This window comes from Amblyraja radiata, chromosome 6 (assembly GCF_010909765.2).
Source record: "Amblyraja radiata isolate CabotCenter1 chromosome 6, sAmbRad1.1.pri, whole genome shotgun sequence".
Classification (NCBI taxonomy): Eukaryota; Metazoa; Chordata; class Chondrichthyes; order Rajiformes; family Rajidae; genus Amblyraja; species Amblyraja radiata.
The window spans coordinates 15386385-15412895 of NC_045961.1; the positions used below are offsets into that span (position 1 = coordinate 15386385).

Genomic DNA, 26511 nt, shown 5'->3' on the forward strand with positions numbered 1-26511 from the left:
AGAAGACCAACATGGTCACAGAGAGAATGTACAAACAGCTCCCGTAGTCAGGATCGAACCCAGGTCTCCTGCACTGTAAGGCCACCCTCGGTGATTCTGAACATTTTTACCGTAGCTTTCAAAAGTTGCATTGAAAACAAAAATGCTGAAAACATTCAGCAGATCAGGCAATATATGTAACAATAGCAGAGTTAACATTTCAGGTTTAAGGCTTTTCAGAATGCAACATCTGCAATTTTAATCACTGTGGAATTATGTATGAACCGTATGAAATATTGGTTACGTGATAACTGGAATATTGCGGTCATTCCTGATCACCTCCATTTAAGTTGAAGGTGAAGGTACTGGAGAAGGTGCAACAGAAATTCACAAGAATGGTTGCAGGAATAAATGATTTGCAGGGTTAGAATTGAGAAGATGGGTTGTTCTGCTTGGAGCAAGGTTAAAAAGAAATTTGCTCCAGGTGTACAAGATCATGATTGGGTTATATAGTGTACTCCCATTTGCAGATCATTGGTGGGGGTATAAAATTTGGTGTAAAAGGAAAACTTCTTATATCCAGACAGTAGTTTTGATCTGGAATTCATCACCTGCAAGGCCAGTGTAAATAGCATTATTAAGGACATTCCAAAGATAAGTGTATAGGCATGATATACAACAATTAGCAGTGGAGAAAGAGCTGGGAAATATCCTGAGACGATTTGGACAGCATAGATTTGATAGGCTAAATAATCTCCTTCTGAAGTACTTCCTCTATTTGTGCAACTTCACATCTCTTCAGCAGTTGACTTCATTCTGTGATGCCACCTGAATTGCTGTGTATTTGATTGGTGGAGGAGGTGGTTTGAATGGCGGTGGTATATTTCTGTGATGAAAAGATAGTTAAATAGGTTATTTACATTAGTTTAATCACATTATTTTGTAGTGTGTACAGACTCAATGGACAAGGCAATATTATCATTTAACCAGTAGATCTGATCGAATCTCTACAGTTCTGCCACATCTAGCCATGAGCACGTATAGAGCCACAAAGCATTGAAGCCAGTTGTTCAGTCATCGTGTCCCTGGTGCACCTATGCAAACTGTTTTTGCAATGTTACCTGAGCAATTCAACCAATTTCTTTAAGTGTGTTCACCCAGGTGCTTTATACTTGCAAAAGAAGAGATTGTGAGGCACGGTGGCGCATCGGTAGAGTTGCTGCCTTCCAGCACTTGAGGCGCCGGAGACCCAGGTTCGATCCTGACTACGGGTGCTGTCTGTATGGAGTTTGTACGATCTCCCTGTGACCGCGTGGGTTTTCTCTGAGATTTTTGGTTTCCTCCCACACTTTTATTCCTTTCCCACGTTTGTAGGCGAATTGGCTTGGTTTAAATGTAAAATGTCCCTAGTGTGTGTAGGATAGTGTTAATGTGCGGGGATCGCTGGTCGGAGCGGACTCGGTGGGCCGAAGGGCCTGTTACTGCACTGTATCTCTAAACTAAGAACAAGTTGGTTCCCACTGTGTGCATCCCATCTTCCCTGTTCCTAGAGCTGAATGGCCACAACCTCATCTCTTGATCTAATCTAGCATTTGCAGATTTGACCATATTCCAATTAGGTAACCCTCTTTTATTTACCCCTCTCTTTCCTGTGCCTCCTACTCTGCCGCTCACCCATTTCTCCCACTATCCCACTCCCCTTTCTCCCACCCGTGCCCCCCTTTCACCCACCTCCTTCCTTCTGATTTTACATTTCACTCTTCCACTTCTCTTCTTTCCTTATCTGACACTCTTTTTTCTCCTCATCTTTTTGTCACCCTTTAGTCTCTTTTTCAAATCTTTGTCCACCCATATACCTATCATCACACCCCTCACCTGTATCCCCCTAGTTAGAGTAAAGAAGGGTCCTGACCCGAACCATCACCTATCTATTTTCTACAGAGATGCTGCCTGACCCACTGAATTGCTCCAGTTCTTTGTGTCTTTTTTGTAAACCAGCATCTGAAGTTTGTTGTATCCACAGATACATTTAGGAGGTGTTTGGTCTATAAGGCATAGCTAGTTAGAGTAAAGATAGACATGAACGTTTGTAGACCAGGCTATGGGCAATAAAACTAATCATGAGGTAAGGGCTCTGTCTTGCACCCACTTGTCAGACTAAAAGGAGGATGTTTTTTCAATTAATTAAGAACTATCAAAATGTTGAAGGGTAAAAAAACAAAGTTGAATGATTACAAAGAAACAGTGATAACTGATAATTTATTTCAAAAATCTAATATCTACGTGGAACCATGGCAACACAGAGAAGAAGGTGGTGCTAAGAATGGTTGAAACATGGAACATAACATAGAACATAGAACAGTACAGCACAGGAACCCACAATATTTGTGCCAAACATGATGCCAGGTTAAACTAATCTCATCTGCCTGTACATGATCCATATCCATATATTCCCTTCACTTCTATGGGCCTATCCACAGGCTTCTCAAATACAATTATTATGTTTGCCTCCACCACCAGCCCTGGCAATGTGTTCCAGGCCTCACGACTCGAAAAAACATGCCCTGCACACCTCCACTAAACTTCCCCCCTCTCACGTTACAGCTATGCCCTCTAGTGTTGGGCGTTTCTACCCTGGGAAAAAGACTGACCATCTACCCTATTTGTGCCTCTCATCATTTTATGTACTTCTACCAAGTCTCCCCTCTTATGGAGGGAATGGTCTCTGCGGAAGGCAGAAAGGGGTGGAAATGGGAAGATGTGACTAGTGGTGGGATCACATTGGAGGTGGCGAAAATGTTGGAGGATTATGTGTTGCATGCGCCGGCTGGTTGGGGTGAAATGTGAGGACTAGGGGGACTCTGTCCCTGGTACGACTGGGGGGATGGGGAGCAAGGGCGGAGCTGCGGGGTACCGAGGAGACACGAGTGAGGGCCTCATCTATGATGGGAGAGGGGAACCTCCAGTAAGACTGCAAAAGGTTGTGAACACTGCCCAGTCTATCACCGGCTCTGACCTCCCCACCATCAAAGGGATTTACAGGAGTCGCTGCCTCAAAAAGGACATCAGAGACCCACACCACCCTGGCCACACACTCATTTCACCCCTGCCATCGGGAAGAAGGAACAGGAGCCTGAGAAATGTAACGTCCAGGTTCAGGAACAGCTTCTTCCCTACAGCCATTAGGCTATTAAATACGACAACCTCCAATAAGCCCTGAACTACATAGACTTTTATTGTTATTATTGTGTTTTTTTATGTGTACATATGTGTGAGTGCGTACATGCGTGCCCGTGTGCATGTGTGTGTTATATGTACACATTACTTTTTTTTCTCGTTTATTATATTTTTTACAGTGTACAATGTTTACATATTCTGTTGTGCGGCTGCAAGTTAGAATTTCATTGGTCTATCTGGAGCACATGACAATAAAACACTCTTGACTCTTGATTGTTGCTACTATAATCGGGGTGGTTTTGGTTAATTCCTTATAATCAATTGTTACCTCTGTGAGTCTGAAATCGGGCCCTGAGCTAAAACATCACCTATCCATGTTCTCCCGACATGCTACCTGAACTGCCAGTAACACCAGCAACATTGTGTACAGGTGTCAGAGGTTATGGGGAGAAGGCAAGGGAATGGGGTAGGAAGGGGAGAGATTGAATGGCAGAGTAGACGATGGGCTGAATGGCCTAATTCTAGCCCTATCACATGACCTTATGACATTGTATCTTTTTTTTGCTAACCTCTGTGAGCCGTTCACTTTACCCAGTCGCCAAATTGAAGAATTATTGTTAGAGACAAGGGGGTATAGCATTACCTTCTGTAGCAGGCTATTTATGATCTTTGCCACCTCACCTTCATCTGGCTGAGTGAGCCCATACTGCCTTTGAGACTCTGGGTCAAGTTCCTCTGTCTCTACCTCTTGCTCCATGCGACCACCACCATGCTGACAGTGTGAATGCCTGCACACATTCTGCAAGTATCCCGTGTTTCTGGTGGGGGTCTATCAGCTGTGGATATTACTATAGATCCTCTATAGCACAAATCCTATGTTCCCATTGGAACTGATATTAGAGCTTTACCTTTTAGGGTTAATTGCCAAAAACACCAATTTTCACCAATGGTTCGAAGATAGACACAAAATGCTGGAGTAACTCAGCAGGCCAGGCAGCATTTCTGATTCATCAGTCTGAAGAAAGGTCTCGACCCGAAACATCACCCATTCCTTCTCTTCAGAGATGCTGCCTGTCCCGCTGAGTTACTCCAGCATTTTGTGTCTATTATATGATCTGTATGTATACTTATATGTGAATTTGTGTCCAAATACACACTGAATGTTTTTTTCTCGTTTATTATATTGTTTACAGTGTACTGTGTTTACATATTTTTTGTGCTGCTGCAAGTAAGAATGTCATTGCTCTATCTGGGACATATGACAATAAAACACTCTTGACTCTTGGAAATTGACTAATATAGTTAGGTGATAACAGACTACTTCTCCAACATTTAACTCCAATGGGTCTGTCTCATATCTCTCCTGCACATGCACTGTCCACTCAGAAGCATGGTTTCTATTTGTCTGCCATGCCACACCAATCATTTAGTTTGGATGTATTTAGGGTAATTCCCACCATCTATCTATATCTATATATTACTAAAACTCTCATCTTGTTTGTTTGTTTGTTTGTTTGTTTGTTTGTTTGTATGTGGGCGATTTCCCGAAACACAGCCAAAACGGTATACGATAGCACTACAATTTTGGCCCACCTTACTCACCATTGTCCTGGGGTTTGCAATAGCCAAGTTTCGTTCAGATTGATCTTATATTTTACAAGTTATTGACCTTTTAAACTTTACAAAAACCACTTAACAAAACCACCTTTTCACTTGCCCTGCACGTCAGCCTCGTTCGACGTCACAATGACGTCACAATGGGATCCCGAATATCATTTACATAAAACATCGTGATTTTCATTGACATTGTTTTTTTTCTAACAAAAAATGTTTTAATCAAGTTCTTCTGTTTTCATTAACAGCTAACATTGTGTTTAAGTTATTTTAAAGAAAAAACACAATTTTCATTGAGAATTTCCTTTTTTTGTAATCGCGCTTTTCATTGTGGGGGGGTGGGATAGGGCAGAGGTGAGGAGAGGGAGGGAGAGGTGAGTGGGGGAGGGGAGGAGGAGAGGGGAAAGAAGAGGGAGGGTGAAGAGGAGGGGGAGGGAGTGCTGGGGATGAGGGAGAATGGAGGAGGATAGGGGTAGGAAGAGGGATGGCGAGGTAATGGAGGAGGGGAGGGGGAAGATGAAGTAGGGGAGGGTGGGGGTGAGCGGAGGAAGCAGAGGAGGGTTGGTGGAGGGTGGGGAGAGGGAGGATAATGGAGGAGGGGAATAGGGGACTGAAGAGGGAGAGTGAGATGCATTCACATTGATGTTATATTTTACAGGTCATTGGCATTTTGAACTTTAAAAACATCGCTGTCGTGCTCCCACTTGCCAGCCGTGCCTGCACAGTTGTGGGAGGGTTGCCAAGACTCACATCACAACAGGGATCTCTCGCATCAGAACGGCAACTCGTCCGCCTCGCCTGCGCAGTTGGGGCTATGTGTGAGTGGTGGAATATTGTGTTGGGGGACCTGGCCCAACGGGTCCGCACTTGGTCTTGTGTCTTATTAAAATTCAATGGCCCTGGTCACCTACCTGATCGTCCACCAGGGGTCACCCTCCCCATCTAATTTGATGCTGCTCAGTCAGATTGGTGTGGTCTAATACTATCATGCTGCTGGAATGAATTCTACAAATGTCTGCTGGTGAGATGGCGAAGATAGTAAATAGCCTGCTACAGAAGGGAGCTCTATACCCCCCTAGTCTCTAAAAATAATTCTTCAATTTGGCCAGTGAGTAAAACAGACTGCTCACAGTGGTTAGCAAAGTAAAGGGCCCCTACTGGGATTGCTGCACTGTTCCCTCAAGTAATATATTCCCATGTCCCCGTTCAGGCCTCTGTCTTGGTGGTTGCTTTTGGAGGGAGCTACATTACCTAGCTTACCACCTCCTAGCAATAATATGGCAATCAGAACGGCACACAGCACTCATATTCCTAAATCCATAAATTCTACGAGCATAATTGGGCCATCTAATCCCTTAGCACTGTGGTAGTTCCAGTTTAAGGGGAATTGAAATGACCTACTATTATCATAAGGTCAAAAGTGATAGGAGCAGAATTAGGCCATTCGTCCCATCATGTCTACTCCGCCATTCAATCATGGCCGATCTAACGAAGATAGAGACAAAAAGCTGGAGTAAAGCAATTCACACAGATGCCTGTAGCTTGAAGCCATGTTAAACTGATCTTCTCTGCTAGCATCTGATCTGTATCTCTCCATTCTCTGCATGTTCATTTGCCTATCTTAAACACCACCATCATACCTGCTTCTACCACCACTCCTGGCTGTGCGTTCAAGCCACCTAGCACTCTCTGTTGATAACTTGCCCCGCACATCTCCATTAATCCTTCCTGGCTGACCTTAAAGCTATGTTCTCTGGTCCTTGACATTCCTACCCAGGCAAAATGGTTCCGACTGTCTACCTACCCTATGCCTGGCATATTTTTATATACTTCAATCAGGTCCCCCCACAGCCACCGACACTCAAGTGAAACAAATTCAAGTTTGCCCAACCTATCCTTACAGCCAATATCGGGCATTATTTTGGTAAACCTCTTCTGCAACCTCTCCAAAGCCACCTGTGAGGAGGGGTGATCAGAACTGGAGATAATACTCTAAATACCAAGTTTCATGAGGCAACAACATGACATCCTGACTCTTAACTCAATATCCTGCCCAAAGAAGGCACGCAGACCATACACCTTCTTAACCATTCTACCTACTTGTGTTACTGATTTCAGGGAGCTGTGGATTTGGACAGGATCCCTCTGTACATCGATAAAACTTTCCTCTTGCATTTGACCTCTCAAAGTGCAACACCTGCACTTGCTTGGAATAGTTTCAGTTTAGAGATAAAGCGCGGAAACAGGCCCATCGGCCCACCGAGTCAGTGCCGACCAGTAATCACTGCACATTAGCACTATCCTACACACTCTAGGGACAATTTACATTTATACCAAGCCAATTAACCTACGAACCTGTACGTCTTTGGAATGCGGGAGGAAACCGAAGATCTTGGGGTAAACCCACGCGGTCACGGGGAGAATGTGCAAACTCCATACAGACAGCACCCGTAGTCAGGATTGAACCTGCATCTCTGGCGTTGAAAGAGCTGTAAGGCATCTGACATTTCTCAACCAATATAGATCAGTTACTGATATGGAGCGTGTAGGAAGGAACTGGTTTAAATCAAGGATAGACACAAAAAGCTGGAGTAATTCAGCGGAACTGAAACATAGAAACATAGAAAATGGGTGCAGGAGGAGGCCATTCGGCCCTTCGAGCCAGCACTGCCATTCATTGTGATCATGGCTGATCGTCCCCTATCAATAACCCGTGCCTGCCTTCTCCCCATATCCCTTGACTCCACTAGCCCCTAGAGCTCTATCTAACTCTCTCTTAAATCCATCCAGTGACTTGGCCTCCACTGCCCTCTGTGGCAGAGAATTCCATAAATTCACAACTCTCTGGGTGAAAAATATTTTTCTCACCACCAAATGACCTCCCCTTTATTCTAAGACTGTGGCCCCTGGTTCTGGACTCGCCCAACATTGAGAACATTTTTCCTGCATCTAGCTTGTCCAGTCCTTTTATCATTTTATATGTTTCTATAAGAACCCCCTCATCCTTCTAAACTCCAGTGAATACAAGCCTAGTCTTTTCAATCTTTCCTCATATGACAGTCCCGCCATCCAATGGGTTCAATCTCGTGAATCTACGCTGCACTGCCTCAATACCAAGGAGGTGCTTCCTCAAATTAGGAGACAAAACTGTATGCAATACTCCAGATGTAGTCGCACCAGAGCCCTATACAACTGCAGAAGAAGGTAGCATCTCGGAAGAGTAGGAATGGGTGACATTTCGGGTCAAGACCCGAAAGAACCGAGATCAGTCTGCAGAAGGGACTCGACCTGAAACGTCACCCATTCCTTCTCTCCAGAGATGCTGCTTGTCCCGCTGAGTTACTCCAGCATTTTGTGTCTATCTACTGATATGGAGCATTGTGTTCAGTTTTGGACACCCTGCTAAAGGAAAGATGCTATTAAACTGGAATGAGTGCAGAAAACATATGTGAGGCTGTTGCCAGGATTTAAGGGAATGAGCGCTAGGGAGAGGTTGCTCAGGATAGGACTTTATTCTCTGGAGCACAGAAGGCTGAGGGATGATCGTATGGAGATACATAAAATCAGAGGGGAATAGAAGCGGTGAATACATCTAGTCTTTTCCCAGGGTAAGGGAATCAAGAACGAAGGGCAAGGTTTAAGTTGAGGTGGGAAAAATTTAATAGGAACTCAAAGGGCAATGTTTTCACACAGGGTTATGAGTATATGGAAAGAGCTGCCAGATTAAGTAGTTGAGGCAGGTACAATATTTTGGCAGGTAGATTTGCCAGTGCTACCTGGAAGACTTCAAACTAGGTTGACAGAGGGATGGCTTGCAATTCAATAATGAGGCAGGTGGGAGGCTGGAGAAATGGGTACAGAAGTCAATGACAACAAGTTCCGTAGACGGGATAGGCAGGAGCATGGCAGGGACTGAGATAAGACAGTTGGATTAAATTGCATTTATTTCAATGCTGGTGGAATGACAGATAAGGCAGATGTACTTAGGGTGTGGGTAGATATGTATGACTGAGATGTTATAGGAATTATGGAAACCTGGCTAACAAACGGAGGGACTAAAACTGGCAGCTTAATTTTCAAGAATGCAGGTGCTGCAGGCACAACAGAGGTACACTTAAAAGCAAAGGGATGGAGGGGGTTGATTTATTGATTAAGCAGATCTCCTCTGGGGCAGAGGTGACCTGTATAAGGGGGATAGGTTGTAACTAAACTTGAGGGAACCAATAGTGTGACTTATATTTCAATTTGTTTTAAAAAGGAACTGTAACTGGTTTATACCAAAGATAGATGCAAAGTGTTGGAGTAAATCAGCAGCTCAGAATAGGTGAAAATGGTTTGTAGGTATGTTACAATACTTACCTTCAGCTGTGCTGCAATTCTGCCACTGGCCGCGTGCGCGATTTTGGCGCGTTTGAGGGGGGGGGGGGGGCGGGGATCAAACGGGGGTTTTTTCCCGACCTGGTCCTGAATTATATTTTGTTGGAGTGAAAGATGTTGCTAAAGAATCGTTCCGACGGCCGTTCTGTGTGTTTTTAAAAAAAATTCACCGACAAGTTAATCACTGTAGTGATTTTAAAATCAGCTTCTGAAGCCGTCAATGCCGACAACGGGGCTGGATTTTATGTAGGGGACAGGTAAAAGAAAGTAGTTTATTTTTATGTATAAAAGTGTTTCTTAAGATGTATTTAATTCACATTTTAAGTTGCGAAACGGCGATTTTTCCCCCCGAAGAACCGGCAGTGTATTTGCTGCCGACATGGGGGACTAAATTCACCGCAACCACAAAGTTCCAAATGGTCCCTTTCCAGAAAATCCCACTCGCAAGCTGATTTAAATGGCCATTAATTTACAGGTATTAAACATTAAATTCCTTCCATTTGGCCTATAAACCCATGACAATGAGATTTAAAAATTATGTTATATTCTGAATTCTTGTGTGAATGTTATTTGGACACTTAGGCTATTTAAAAATGTTAATCTATTCTTAAGAAATGGATAGATGTATAGATCTAGTAATTGAATTTTGTAATTAGCTACAATTAGGTAACTAACTAATTATATGCTTTAATTTCAAGTCATCTAAGTAAGATTGTTTCATATTTGTTTCAGAATGCTTCAATCTATAATAACTGAAAATTTCTTTCAGTTCTCTTAAATTTTAAGAAAGTTATCGGCTTTTAAATGTTCTCGATCACAGCTTTTGTGTTGTCAATGAAAAAGCAATAGGGTACAATATGCCAATTTCCGAGTATGAAAATGGCCATAACTTTTTTAATACTGAAGATATGAAAGTGAATTAGGTGTCAAATTAAACTTCTTTTTATGCTTTATCTGATGGGATAAATTAAAGACTTGATTTTTAAAATCTCAAAATTTTGTAACATTGCTATGGTTTGGGTCTGAAAAAGGGTCCCAACCCGAAATGTCACCTGTCCATTTTCTCCAGAGATGCTGCTTGATGCACTGAGTTACTCCAGCACTTTGCGTCTGTCTGTGATTTGTATTTCACCATTCTAATGATATCCTTTGAAAGCTCAAATCTGTCCACAACCTTGCAGCATTGTAAAGTTCCCCATTTATTCCTTGCCTTGGCAGCCAAACAAATAAAACAGCATCTTCACCTTTATTTTCTGCTCTTTATGTGACATTTCAAATTAGGCACAACATTTCCTCCTTCTTTTGGTTCCACTCAACTGGCAAGTTATTTGTTTGAGTGCAGTTCATGGCTCCTTTCTCCCACATATATGTCTGGTATATAATGACTGATTAAAAAACAGCTTGGTGTTCCCAGTCACTCTGCCTCACGTCTACTGTGTGACATTTCAATAGAGTTCGGACTGATTCTTGTCATGTTGCCAATAGATGAGCACCTGGTTTTGATACGAACAAAGGCATTGAGGAAGTTTAAATGTGACTGTCTTCAGTTGATTATGTCTTTGATGAATAACCTTGCCTCATTTTGTAGGAATTTTAGTTTAGTTTAGTGATAACTCGTGGAAGCATGCCCTTTGGCCCACCGAGTCCACACAGACCAGCGATTCCCGCACACTAGCACTATCCTACACACTAGGGATAATTTACACTTATACCAAGCCAATTAGCCTACTAACCTGTACGTCTTTGCAGTGTGGAAGGAAACTGAAGATCTCGGAGAAAACCCGCGCAGGTCACAGGGAGAGACCGTACAAACTCTGTACAGACAGCACCCATAGTCAGGATTAAACCTGGGTCTCTGGCGCTGTAAGGCAGCAACTCTACCGCTGCACCACCGTGCCACCCATGGTCAGCATTTTTTTTCAGTTCCTTTCATAAACTTTTCCCGTGCATCTTCTGAGGTGGAGAATTTAATTAATCTTGGTTTCATCATCAAACCCTCTTTTAGTGTGAAGTGCTGCACCGCTAAATTCTCTAAAATTGACTGTTTTATCCCTGGGGTTTGGCAAACATTTACTGCAATCCATACAATTTTCACACCTGGTGGGATCCAAAAAACCCGAAACATTTAACCTTTTTTTCCCTCAGATGACACCTGAACAGTAGAATATTTTAGTATTCTTTGGCATTTATTTCAGATTCGAAACATCAGTGTTTAAATCCTCTGCCGGCAGTTTGTAAACACTGACTAAATGTTAAATCGAATATAAATGAGACGGACAAAATAATACTTACAGTTTCTTCCTGACCTGCCAGCACCTGATGAGGTACGATAATACCGCAGTACAGATCGCCAAGATTATGATCACAGATATAACGGCTGCTAATGAAACAGAATCTTCAGCATCTACAAATCCACAGAAGTAAAATGATAAATAAGGCTTCAGGCATGAGTTAGTTTTACAGTGCACAATCCTAAATAAATGTTCATCATCATTAACACAGGTTGAAAACTTATGCTAGCTCTGTACACATTTGAAAATAATGCTTTAATATCAATTCAAACTTCAGGTTACAAAAGTGGGAAATCACGGGGAGTAGTGGTAGAGCTACTGCCTTAAGCCCCTGTCCCACTTAGGAAGCCTCTGGACACTTTGCGCCCCACCCAAGGTTTCCGTGCGGTTCCCGGACGTTTTTGTCCTGCAACCTCCGGCAACCACCTGCAACCTCCGGGAACCGCACGGAAACCTTGGGTGGGGCACAAAGTCTCCAGAGGTTTCCGTTCAGGTTTCCTAAGTGGGACAGGGGCATTACAGCGCCAGAGACCTGGGTTCGATCCTGACTACAGGTGCTGTCTGTACGGAGTTTGTACGTTCTCCCTGTGACCCGCGTGGGTTTTCTCCCAGATCTTCGGTTTCCTCCCAAACTCCAAACACGCACAGGTTTGTAGGTTAATTGGCTTGGTATGAATGTGAAATTGTCCCTGGGGCGTGTAGGTGTTAGATGTAAGTGTGTTAGTGTGTGGTGATCGCAGGTCGGTGCGGACCCGGTTGGCTGAAGGCCGTTTCCGCGCTGTATATCTAAAAAAAAGATGTCTCTTATGGGAATGTGTATTTAATAAGAAACGGGAATAGTGGGTGTCTGGAATGCGCTGCCAGGGGTAGTGGTGCAAGCATGTACAATAGTGTAGTTTAAGTGCCTGTTAGACATATGTACATGAATATGCAGGGAATGGTGGAATCTGGATCATGTGCGGGCAAAAGAGAATAATTTTTCTTGGCATTATGTTCATCACAGACATTGTGGGCTGAAGGGCCTGTTCCTGTGCTGTACCTGTGCTATTTTCTATGTTCTATACCCTCTCGCTCTTAATTCCCCTAGCTTGGCAACAAACTCTTTGCATTTTTGCAGGATTGAGTCCCACATGTTTCACCGTGGATAGACACAAAAAGCTGGAGTTGCTCAGTGGTACAGGCAGCGTCTCTGGTGAAAAGGAATAGGTGGCGTTTTGGGTCGAGACCCTTCATGCGTGGGATACATTCAGAAAACACATCCATGGGGTAAATTCAGAAAATAATTGGGCATTTCTGATGCCCTGTCCAAAATGACTGTATGAAATGAGAGCACCCAGATGAAATTCACATTGATACAGAGGATGTGCAAACTCCGCATAGACAGCTCCCAAGGTGAGGATCCAAGTCCTTGTAGGGCATCAGTACTAACGGCTGTGAAAGTATGCCACCATTAAAAAAGCAATTTAATATTTTTCCAATAATATCATTTTTATATCAAGAAATGAAGTCACGGCCATTTGCTGTTGGGGGAAACAGATCATAGAGAATGGGCAACATTTTTCATTTTGTTGAATTTTCCATTGAATTTTTACAGTGAAGAAAATCAGTCTGTAAGTATATCAGTCTGCAGATATGGCTATCAGGTGTTCCTAATTTGAGGCGAAATGTTATTGCTATTGAGAGAGTGCAGCATAGGTTCACCAGGTTAATTCCCAGGGTGGTGGGATTGACATATGATGAAAGAATACGTCGACTGGGCTTGTATTCGCTGGAATTTAGAAGGATGAGAGTTGATCTTATAGAAACAGGTAAAATTCTTAAGGGATTGGACAGGGTAGATGCAGGAAGAATGTTCCCGATGTTGGGGGAGTCCAGAACCAGAGGTCACAGATTAAGAAGATAGACAAAAATCTGGAGAAACTCAGCGGGTGAGGCAGCATCTATGGAGCGAAGGAAATAGGCAACATTTCGGGTCGAAACTCTTCTTCAGATTACAGATTAAGAATAAGGGGTAGGCCATTTAGGACTGAAATGAGGATAATTGTTTTCACCCAGAGTTGTGAATCTGTGGAATTCTCTGCCACAGAAGTCAGTAGAGGCCAATTCATTGGATGTTTTCAAGAGAGAGTTAGATTTAGTTCTGAGGGCTAAGGGAATTTTGATGATTTTGAATGATCAGCCATGTTTATATTGAATGGCGGTGCTGGCTCAAAGGGCCGAATGGCCTACTCCTGCACCTATTTTCTATGTTTCTATGATATCTTTCCTGTAGCAAGGTAATCAAAACTGAAGACAATGCTCCAAATGCAGCCTCACATTCTTTGCCACCCTATCTTGCTATCTACATTGCCACTTTCATGGAACTATGTACCAGCATTCCTAGATCCCTCTGGTCTACAACACTCCCCAGGGCCCTACCATACACTGTGAAAATCCTGCCCTGGTTTGGCTTCCCATAATGGGACACCTAATGGGGGCAGCATGGTGGCGCAGTGGTAGAGTTGCTGTCTTACAGCGAATGCAGCGTCGGAGACCAGGGTTCTATCCTGAGTTTTTACGTTCTCCCCATAACATGCATGGGTTTTCTCCGAGATCTTCGGTTTCCTTCTGCACTCCAAAGACATACAGGTATGTTGGTTAATTGGCTTGATAAATGTAAAAATTGTCCCTGGTGAATATAGGATAGTGTTAATGTGCAGGGATCGCTGGTCTTCGCGGATCCGGTGGGCCGAAAGGGCCTGTTTCCGCGCTGTATCTCTAAACTAAACTAAACCACACACTTACCAGCCAGTCAATTGTAATACAGGCTGCCAATCTATTACTCATTATGTGCTGTTTTCATAGACACATTTCACTAAGTCCTTGCATCAAGATTCAATGAAAGAAATAGGAAAAGTCGTGCAGAGAATCATGTAAGCAAATCTTGTAAGGAAATCCAAGTGAGGTGTGTCTTTTACAGGTAAATAAAAACTGCACTCATTGCACTAAAGAATCATAAATCCCAATTTCACTGAGTATTGTTAAGCAAAGTCATGTGTAGTTAAAAGTCACATAATTATAAAGGAATATTTACCTTTATCATCTCTGGTTATTTCAGTAGTAGTTGGCCTGTTCCAGCTCATCGTTGTGTCCAACGTGGTTACATTCATTGGCATTTCAGTACTTCTCACAGAGACTTGTGATGATCCAAAGCTAATAAATGGCCGAAGAGTGTTGGTCTGCCCCTCCGTGGTCACAAGTTCATCGGTATAAGATGTTTCAGGAATGTTTGATGATGCAATATTGGCAGAAGATCCATAGGTAGTGGAAGACTGAGACACATGAGAGGTGGCATTCAATCCAGCACTGGTGAATGATATGGCGCTTGTCGACTCTGCTGTCAGAGTGGATGAACCAGTAGCTAATGGTAGCCCAGTACTTGTAGTTAATTCTGTACTTGATTGAGACTCAGTGCCTAAAAATAAATTGCTTAAAACATTAATAAGCAAGCTATTAGCATTTGATTAATGCATAATGAATCAAGAAAAAATTATGAGATATTAATTGATTCAAATAAGTAAAGAAAATGAAGCACCGTATAAGGGTTTGAAAGGGAAAAGCAACCTGCAGCACCAATGGACAGGGATGGAGGGTAATACCAAATGAATGGCACTTGCTGAGTGCCTGCAGCAACTCAATGGGCAAGTAACTCCTTACAACAATACACAAGTAGATCGTTCTGGTCATCAGACGTAAGAATTCCCATCAACCACATTGCCTTTCTTACAATTTACCTGTGGCCCTGCAACTTATTCTTTCTCAAATGCTCATCAACTCCCTACTGTTTCTAAATTTGCAATGTTAATTCACTAAACATAGAAACATAGAAAGTAGGTGCAGCGTAGGCCATTCGGCCCATCGAACCAGCACCGCCATTCAATATGATCATGGCTGATCATCCAAAATCAGTACCCCGTTCCTGCTTTCTCCCCATATCCCTTGATTCTGTTAGCCCTAAAAGCTACATCTAACTCTCTCTTGAATACATCAGTAAGGGGGACACCGTGCTACTGCCTTATAGTGCCAGAGACCCGGGTTCGATCCTGACTACGGGTGCTTCTCTGTATGGACCTGTGTGACCTGTGTGGATTTTTTTCCGAGATCTTCGGTTTCCTCCCACATTCCAAAGACGTACAGGATTTGTAGGTTAATTGGCTTGGTATAAATGTAGGAATGTAAACTTTTCCCTAGTGAGTGTAGGATAGTGTTGATGCGTGACGATCGCTGGTTGGTGCGGACTCGGTGGGCTGGAGGGCCTGTTTCTGCGCTGTATCTCTGAACTAAACAAAACTAAGTATATCCTTGGGATGCAGGAGAAAGCCAAAGTACTTGACAAAAATACGCAGGCACAGTCAGGAATTTGCTGAAGTGAATTGGAGTAGCTAGTACAGTATGTGGGCAAAGAAACATCCAGAAATGGGAGGCTTTTAAAAGTGTGATAAGTAGAGTTTATGGGCTTGTATGTTCTTTTAGATTGAAGGACAAGGCAGTTAAGACGAAGGAAGCTTGGATGACGGAAGAAATTAATGCTCTGGTTGGGATAAAGGAGGCATGGGACAGGTATATTCAGCTGAGGTCAAGTGTGTCCCTGGGGGAGTTTCAAAGATTGAGGAGCATTTTGAAGAAGGAAATCAGGAGAGCAAAAAATGGAGCAGGAGATAGCTCTGGCAGATAATATTACGGTAACGAGAGAGATAATAGGAAACCAAAGCAGTCTTCTCTGTGTTCAGCCTTAGGAGTTGGATAATGATTTCAATGTGTATTTCTCATCTGAAAAAGACATGAAGACTGGGGGATGGGACAGTTAATGGAAACATCTTGAGGACAGTCTGCATTACAGTTGAGGAGGCGCTGAGCATCTTAACGTGTAGGAAGGTAGATACATGTAAATCATCCTAGGTCTGATTTGATATATCCAAGGACACTGTTGAAGCTAGAAAATATATTGCAGGGGCCCTGCTGAGATATATGAATTATCGATAGGCACAAAAAGCCTAGGAACTATAGACCAGTGAGCCTAACATCTGCCGTAGGCAAGTTAGTGGTAGAGTGTTCTAAGGGATATGATGTATAGGCGTTTGGAGAACAGGGGGTGATTAGGGATAGTCAGCATGGTTTTGTACGTGGGAGTTGTGTCTTACAGATCTGATTGAGTTTTTTGCAGGTAACCAAAAAGGGTGATATGGGCAGAGATGTAGAAATTGTCTACGTGGACTTCAGCAAGGCATTTGGCAAGGTTCCACATGATAGGCTGCTCTGGAAGGTTCGATGACCTCGGATCCAGGAAGAGCAAGTCAACTGGTTAGAGTATTGGCTTCATGGAAGGAAGTAGAAGGTGAGAATGGAGGGTTCTTTTTCAGACTGGAAGCCTGCATTTTGGAAAGTCAAACCAAGACAGGCCCTTCACAGTGAATGGTAGGGCCATGGGTAGTGTTACAGGGCTGAGGAATTTAAGATTGCAGGTACATAGTTCTTCGATAGTGGCGACACAGGTGGATAAGGTGGTCAAGGTGACCTTTGGTACATTGGTCTTCATCAATCAGTGTATTGAGTAGTGAAGGTGGTCTATTATGTTACAATTATACAAGATGCTGCTGAGGTCACATTTGGAGTATTGTAATAGTTTATGTCATCCTGCTATAGGAAGCATATTGTTACGATGAAAACAATATAGATAAGATTTACGAGAATATTGCCAGGACTTGAGGACTTGGGCTAGAGGGAGAGGGAGGGTAGAGACAGGCTAGGACTTTATTTCTTGGAGCGCAGGAGGATGAGGGGTGTATGGAAGTATATAATATCATGAGGGGATTAGGTAGAGTTAATGCATGGAGTCTTTTACCCAGAGTAGGGGAATCAATAACCAGAGGACATAGGTTTAAGGTGAGAGAGGCAATCCACCCACGACCTAAATCCTTCTGCTCTACAATAATCACCGAGGCCCTACCATTGACAGTTAATGTTCTGACCTTGTTCAACGTCCCAAAATGCAACATTTACCGGAATTAAACTCCATTAGCCATTTCTAACCCCACCTGTGCAACTGATGCAATTCTTGATAACCATCCTTCCTGTCAAGATGCCACTTATTTTAGTGTCATCTGCAAACATTAATCATCATTTGTGCATTCTGATCCAATGCACAGATATAGATGACAAACGGCAAAGAGCCTAGCAACAATATCTGAGGCACACCACTAGTCACAGGTCTCCAATCTGAAAAACAACTGCTACCATCTGCTTCCTACCATGAAACCAGTTTTCTATCGAGTCAGCTAGCTCTCCCAAGATCCCAGATGACCAAATCTTCCAAATCAGCCAACAATGCAGAACTAGGGCGGCATGGTGACGTAGTGGTAGAGTTGCTGCCTTGCAGCACCAGAGACCCGGGTTCAATCCTGACCACGGGTGCTTCTCTGTATGGAGTTTGTATGTGCTCCATCCGTACGTGCTGCATGGGTTTTCTCCGAAATCTTCGGTTTCCTCCCACACTTCTAAGATGTATAGGTTTGTAGGTTAATTGGCTTGGTATAAATGTAAATTGTCCCTAGTGTGTGTAGAATCAGAATCGTTTATTGTCATTTGAACATAAGTTCAAACAAAATTACGTTCCTGCAGTCATAACAACAAACAAAAAACCCAAAACACACAATTAACACAATTCAACACAAACATCCATCACAGTGAATTTCCAAACACCTCCTCACTGTGATGGAAGGCAAAGGTCTTGTCTCTTCCCTGTTCTCTGTGCCTATACCTACAGTCAAGCAGCCAAACTGCTGCATCGAGCCGATCGAGGCTCCTGATGTTAAATGTTAGAGCCCCCCCTGGTGGGCGATGGTAAGTCCCGCGGCCGTTTAAGCTGCGCTGGGCGATGTAAGGCCCCGCTCCGGGTTGATTTAAACCCCTCGATTCAGGCGGGCGAAGTTTGGCATTGCGGGAACTCCGAAAAGCGGTCTCCCACCAGGGACCCGCGAGCTCCCAATGTTATCGTCCACAGGGCCTGCAGCCGAAGCTTCCGAGCTCTGAAGTCGGGTCGCAGCCGCGCGCCACCACAGCGCTCCGCACTCCAAAGTTGGCCAGCTCCGCGATGGTGAGACCGCAGGCTCCGCGACTGGAGCCCCAGGTCGGTTCCGGTTGGAGGCCGCCGGCTCCACGATGTTAGACCCCAACGACAACGGACACTCGACAAGGAAAAAGACGGGTCCCCGTACAGAATAGAGATTAAAAAGTTTCCCCTGAACACACTTGACAAATTCAGCCCCATCTAAGCCCTAGGAATTAAGGCAGCGACCATCTCTCTTTGAAAGGTAAAAGATTTGACAATGAAAACCCTGTGAGTCTTGCAGAAATTAAACACCGCAGCTGCTGGAATCCTAAGCAAATCACAAAGTGCTGTAGTAACAGTGGGTCAAGACATGGATAAGATATGGATGGGCGACATTGTGACCCTCCTTCTCCATATCCTCCAGAGATGTTCCCTGACCTGTTGAGTAACTCCAGCATTTGGTGGTTTGCCTATTAGTCTTGCAGCAGTCTGCAATCTCCCAGCATATTTGTTCATCTAATTCCTGTCGACTATTTGGGGAACAAAAATACAATTCAAACAAGATGATCATCCCCTTTTCACTTCCCGGCTCCATTTAGATATCTGGAGTTACTCAACAGGTCAGGCAGCATCTCTGGAGGACATCGAGAGCAAGGGTTCCAACCTGAACCGTCACCTATCTATGTCTTATACAGATGCTGCTGACCCTCTGAGTTACTCCAGCACTTTGTTTAGCTTAATATCCGCAAGACTCACTGGATGATCCTTCAGTAATGTCATCTCAGACTTTCTCCATAACCAGTGAAGCAACCAGTGAAGCAACCTGTCCTATCTTCATCTTCCTACCATCACTAGCATTTGGCACAGGGAGTAATCCAGAGTTTACTACCTTTGACTTCCTACTTTTTAACCTTTAGTGAAACTCCCTATATTTACTTTGTAGAACTTCATCCCATTTCCTACCTATGTTATTTGTGCCAATGTGCACAATGACGTCTGGCTGCTCTCCTTCCCCCTAGAGAATATTCTGCAGCCACTCTGAGACATCCTGAAGCCTGGCACCAGAGAGTCCCGTTTAATTCCACAGAAATCCCTCCTTTCATTTCTTCTTTTATTACTTCCATTGTAAATCATATTCTCTTGCTTATCAAAATAACCCCCAACATTTTAATATCTCTGTGTAGGAAGGAACTGCAGATGATTGTTTACACTGAAGATAGACACAAAATGCTGGAGAAATTCAGCGGGACAGACAGCATCTCCGGAGAGAAGGAATGGGTGACGTTTCAGGTCAAGACCCTTACATCTCTCCTCTTGAAATGCTCTGTAAGCCGCCACTGGGAATACTGAATCATTATCATTTATCTTGGCAAATACATTGAACTGTGAAATATTTTACTTTTTCGAGGAAAGAAACATAAAGATAATGACAGAGTATGTGTCCCTACCTTTCTGAACTGTTGTGGGCTGAGAATTGAACGTGTTCAGCTTTGTAAATGCTGTGGATAGATCTAATCAAGACAAAAAAAAAAATCGAAATTAGTGCATTAAAGCAGTATTTATTAACGGTGCCAAGTAAAAGTAGTTGCTATAATTGTATTCTATTTTTAGCTCATGATCTTAGTTCAGCTACTTTTTTATTTCATACATCAATTACAAAAAGCTTATTTCATCTCAGTTTAGTTCATTGTCACGTGTCCGAGGTACAGTGAAAAGCTTTTGTTGCGTGCTAACCAGTCTGCGGAAAGACAATACATGATTACAATCGAGCCATTTACATAGTTTTGATAGAGATTTAAGGATGTGGAGTGATAGTAATATGTGATTGTAATTTGCTTCTGTGGAAAGCATACAAATAGTTGCCTGGGTTGGACGCCATCTTGGAAGCACCAATACCATCCAGAAGTTCAGATTCCCTAGAACTAAAACATGGCTGGGCCAGAATACCTGGTTTAAAGAGTGATAATTTTCCTAGGTATCTGGGATTTCAATATACCAGCAGAAGGCATTATCAATAAAACAGTCTGGGACATAGCACAGCACAGTACAGCACAGGAATAGGCCCTTCGGCCCACAATGTCTGAGCCTAACATGATGCCAAGTTACCTCTATACTCTGCATATATACACATGGATAATGTGTTCATAAAAAAGCCTCTTAAATGCCACTGTCCCTGAGGTGATTAAATATTAGTAAAAATGTGTTTAATAGCAGATAAAATATTTATTTTTACATAATGTATTATATTTTTTATCTATCAACACAGCAGATTGAAATTTAAAACTAGATTGATGCAGCAGAGAAAGAATTGGGGACTGGTGCCAGTGTACATTTAGAACAAGGACTGTTCAATGTAAGCAACGAAAAGCAAGCATAGCTGGGGCTCATACGAGTGCCCATGGTTAAATGTTTAGCTTGAAGAAAGTGGAAGGTGTTAAAGAGAAGTTGTTGAGGGTGAGCAAGTTCTGACAGGTGAAGGAGAATGTTGGTAGAGGGAAACTGATTGAGTCACAAAGTCATAGAGTCATGAAGTGTGGACTCAGAACCTACAGCCCAACTTGCCCATGCCGACCAACATACCCCTTCTACATGAGTCCCATCTGCCCGTGTTTGGCCCATATCCCCCTAAACCTATCCTATCCATGTATCTGTCCAAATATCCCTTAAATATTATGATAGTGTCTGACTCAACTACCTCATCCGGCAGCTTGTTCCATATACCCAGTAACCTTTGAGGGAAAATGTTACCGCTCATGTTCCTATTAAATCTTTCCCCCGTCACCTTAAACCTGTCCTCTGCTTCTTGATTCCTCTAATAGCTTGCCTCTCTGTTCAAGGAACATTCGTGGAGACATTCCTGATAGGGAATGGAGATTTAAGGGAACTGAATGGCCTGACCTGAGATGTCATCTATCCATGTCCTCCAGAGATGCTGCCTGACCTGTTGAGTAACTCCAGCATTTGGCGTTTTGCCTATTAGTCTTGCAGCTGTCTGCAATCTCCCAGCATATTTGTTCATCTAATTTCTGATGCCTACTTAAGGACTACTTCTCAGCTCCACTTACATAGCCTCATTTGATGACCCTTCATTAATGTCATCTCAGACTACTGCCTTTTTCCATAATCATTTACAGTTTAATTATTGTCATGTGTACCGATGTACAGTGAAAAGCTTTTGTTGCGTGCTATCCAGAGAGAAGAAAGACAATATATGATTACAATCAAGTCATTTACAGTGTATAAATAGTCAGTGAAGCAACCCGTATTCACCTGTCCTATCTTCATCTACCTACCATCACTAGCATTTGGCACAGGGAGTAATCCAGAGTTTACTACCTTTGAGTTCCTACTTTTTAACCGTTAGCAGAACTCCCTATATTTACTTTGTAGAACTTTATCCCTTTTCCTACTACCTATGTTATAGTACACAGTAATATAAGCATTGAAAATATATAACAGAAAAAAACTTCATTCTGATTACTACGACTACAAAGAATTACCTAGCCCATTCCAAACAACCAATATCTCTTTCTTAGTCCTTAAGAAATTTAAGAAACATTTCAACAGGTAAATGGATAGGACCGGTTTAGTGGGATATGGACCAAACACAGACAGGTGGGACTAGTGTAGATGGGGCATGTTGGTTGCCATGAGCAAGTTGGACCAAAGGGCCTGTAGAGTCATGTAGAGTCATATATGTAGAGTAATATATCACTCTATGACTCTACATAGCCAAGCACATTTTAAATGTAAGATAGACACAACATGCTGGAGTAACTCAGCGGGCCAGGAGTGAAGGAATGGGTGACATTTCAGGTGGAGACCTAATATGATGAGGGCTTCCAGGTGCATCACCTATTTAGAGTGTGTGTTCCATCTGGTAATGGATTTTAGAGACTGTGACATTTGGGTTGATGGAGAACAAGTTCAAAATGAGTAAGCACAATCTGTGCCACACCATTTATTGTTAGAAAATTAGAAAAGCATAGCTTACACACATTCTTTACAATGATCTCAACCTGTGCAACGTTGGAAATGAACAATTACTGATGGCCAGAGGAGCAACTACTTTGTCCTGAAGATAATAAAAATTAGGATAAATTTTTAAAGATCCAGATTTGATCCTGACCTCAGTTGCTGTCTATGTGGAGTTTACACCATCTCGCTGTGGGGTTCCTCCAGCTGCTCCAGTTTCCTCTTACATTCCTAAAAGTGCAGGTTTGTAGGCCTCTGTAAATTGCACCCAGTGTGTAGTGAGTGGATGCGAAAGTGGGATAACTAGTGTGATCAATAGTCAGCGTGGACTCGGCGAGCCGAATGGTCTGATTCCATGCTGTGTATCTAAACTAAAATAAAATAAAATCTGACTTGATTTTTACCACTGAGGGCTTGCTAATTGAAGTAGATTTTAGGTTTCATTTTAATTGTTTGCCCTTGGAAAATGGTCAGTGTTGGTCAACTCCAGCTGCCCAGAGGACATTGTTAAGTGTCATTAATATTATTTAGAAGGTGAGTCTCATGTATGCCACTTGGGAAAAGAAGACAGGTTCCTTTGTTGGAAAGACACATGTTGATTAGTTTATTTACTTTGCTGAGTTTAATGTTAGAGCCAAACTCAGGTGAATATATGTGTCGGAAGGAGCTGCGGATCTTGGTTTAAACCAAAGATAGACACAAAATGCTGGAGTAACTCGGAGAAACAGGCAGCATCTCAGGAGAGGAATGGGTGATGTTTCAGGTTGAGACCCTTCTTTGGTCTGAAACATCACCCATTTCTATCCAGAGATGCTGCTTGTTCCGCTGAGTTACTCCAGCATTTTGGGTCTATCTCAGGTGAATGTATGTTTACTGGAAACAACAGTTAACGTGAGCCCACCTCAGATATATATTATTGAACAACGTAAAAATAATGCATAAATTCAATTACATGTGACAGATCGCACACTGTATGTAAATTGCTATAGAAAACAGGAAATGCACAGCAGCAGAATTCAAAATGTAACTATTGCATCATAACCAAAATACTCACAATAATTCAGATGTATCTTTTTAGATCGCATAACTGTGATATTATTTCCAGGTTGCAAGAACACTGCATCACACCACATGAGTTTCCACTGGCCTGTTGTTATCTCTATGGACAATCTTTTCTTCACTTCATACAGCCCACTTGAGTCAACGGAGACTTCAGATGTGATAATAATACCTATAAAACATTTGAAGCCAATTTTACCATCTCCACACACTCAAAACTATATAGTATGCAACTTAAAGAAGAGAAAAAGTAATCTTCCATATATGAGAGTCAAGTGTGTTTTATTGTCATATGTCCCAGATAGAACAATGTAATTCTTACTTGCAGCAGCACAACAGAATATGTAAACATAGTGCACTGTAAACAATATAATAAATGAGAAAAAACAGGTTTAAAAATGTGTTTCTGTACACATACTCACAAATACACACACACACACACACACACACACACACACACACACACACACACGCACACACATATATATATATACATATACAAACATACGTACACACAAAATCACAAACAATAATAGTGCGATAATAACAATAATAGTCTATGTAATTCAGTGCTTATTTGAGGTTGTGGTGTTTAAGAGCCAAATGGCTGTTGGGAATTCATGCACCAACATTACAAAATTAGAATCACACAAAATACATTACAATTAATGCCTTATTTGTTTTTAAATTGTCTGTACTTTACTGCAGAATACAAGGCAGCCAATGTATGTGCAGTAATGTTCTACAGTAGCAGTGATCAAATGACCATTGTTTTGGTGTGTAGGAAGAAACTGCAGGTGCTGGTTTACACTGAGAATAGTGACTCAGCGGGACAGGCAGCATCTCTGTAGAGATGGAATGGGTGACGTTTTGGATCAAGACCCTTCTTCAGACTAAATGTCAGGGGAGAGGGAGACAGAAATATGGAAGAGTAAGGTGAGGTGTAAAAAGAGAGATCAAAGGGGGACAAAGAGCAAGGGAAATATAGAATGGAATATTGTTAGCTGAGGAGAAGCTGACCACGAGGCACTCAATCTGTAACATGTAATCAGCAGGACAGTGAAACTAGTTGGTGAACTAGGATGGGGGAGGGATGGAGAGAGAGGGAAAGCAAGGGTTACTTGAAGATAGAGAAGTCAATATTCATACCGCTGGGGTGTAAGCTGGTGTGTTGATTCAGAGATTAGCATTGTTCATCTTGAACATCTTATTGTTTGGGAAAATTCTGAATCAGAACACCAAGATCTATAATAATCAGCTACTTGAAAACAATGGATAGAAGATATAAGCCTCAAAAGGCTGCTTTGCGTGTCACCACTAGAGGCAAAAACAAAAATTCTAGATGAAGATAAATACGCAAAAAGAAATTGAAAAAAGATTAATCTTGCCAGCTAAGATTGTCAAAAGTCAAGTCAACTTTATTTGTCACATACACATACAAGATGTGCAGTGAAATGAAAGTGGCAATGCCCGCGGACTGTGCAAAAGCTACAGAACAGAATAGAACAGAATCAGTTAGAAAATAATTTTTTACAAAAGACACAACATAACAGTAAATTAGTACAGATATTTTTTATATTCTTTGGAAATGAATATGAAAAACAATTAAATGAAGAAAATTGTCAGACCTGGAATTACTTTCATATTATTCTTTGCCATAGAAGGGGGTTACTTGGCCCATCAATCTAATAGTGACTTTTAGAGTAATCCCATCAGTTCACACTCCCATTTATTTCACATGTTCATCAACTTCACCCTAATTCTCCTACTACCCATTACACCAAGGTTAATTTAACAGATAGCCAATTAACATACAAAGTCAGCACATCTTTGGCTGGTGGGAAGAAACTGGTGCACCCAGGAGAAACAACAAGGTTAAAGGAGAATATACTAAGTGCACAAAGGTACCATCTGAGATCATTATCAAACACAGGTCATTGAAACTGTGAGTTTAATGAAGAGAATCATAGCAGTTGAGGAGAAGATAACTGTGGCCAGTGAATGGAGAGGGTGTGTAGGAAGGAAATGCAGATGCTGGTTTTAATCGAAGATAGACACAAAATGCTGGAGTGATTCAGCGGGACAGACAGCATCTCTGGAGAGAAGGAATGGGTGACGTTTTGGGTCGAGACCCTTCTTCAGACTGAGGGAGGTAGATAGAAAAAGCAAGGGCTACTTGAAGTTAGAGAAGTCAATGTTCATACCGCTGGGGTGTAAGCTGCACATGCAACATATGAGGTGCTGTTCCTCCAATTTGCGCTGGGCCTCACTCTGACAATGGAGGAGGCCCAGGACAGAAAGGTCAGTGTGGGAATGGGATGGGAAGTTAAAGTGTTTAGCAACCGGGAGATCAGGTAGGTTTAGGCAGACTGAGAGGAGGTGTTCAGGAGAGGATGAAGCGGTCTCATGATACACACATGGGCAAGTTACTGCAACTTTTTAGCATATTCTTTGTCCGTTAAAATGGTGACATTTAGAGGGGTGGGAGATTGCAACCTTCATGTGGTCCGCCCTGTTTCGACGAATGCAATCAACCCAGCGTGCACAATCAAGTAAGATCAAATAGAACAAGTTGTCCTGCAACTTTAGGCTGTGCACGCCATACGCAAGAAGAAGAAGTGACATTTAGACAGGAGCCAACAAGTATACTGAGAACAGTATTGGAAAGTTTCCATACCATTTTCCCCATCCTGAAGAGCAATTCCATCCAAGTACAGTGTGATATTTGGCTCTTGGTTTGCTTTTTGTGAGATACAAGTAGAATTCTGAATCAAAGAAAAATTCCTTTATTTAAGACTTTAAAAAAATGTCAAAGTATTGACTGACCTACTTTTCTGACTTTATAACATGAACAATTCTTGGACTTATAAGACTTGTTAGAGTTGTATAACGTTCTAGCAGACTAATCTAATGTGATCTTTTATTTCCACTATTAGTCTAATACATTTCAAA

The 26511-nt window shown here is 42.4% G+C and overlaps 1 protein-coding gene across 1 annotated transcript; it reads right to left on the reverse strand.

Moving 5' to 3' along the window:
• cd96 (CD96 molecule) lies at nt 1-26318 on the reverse strand. Its single transcript, XM_033022218.1, has 6 exons — nt 26237-26318; nt 23555-23731; nt 19974-20036; nt 14512-14892; nt 11440-11551; nt 1-865 (listed from the first exon to the last, which is right to left on the reverse strand). The coding sequence occupies exons 2-6, from the start codon at nt 23631-23633 to the stop codon at nt 778-780; spliced, it is 723 nt and encodes a 240-aa protein (XP_032878109.1). The 5' UTR covers nt 23634-23731; nt 26237-26318; the 3' UTR covers nt 1-777.
• Nucleotides 26319-26511: the final 193 nt, after the last annotated feature.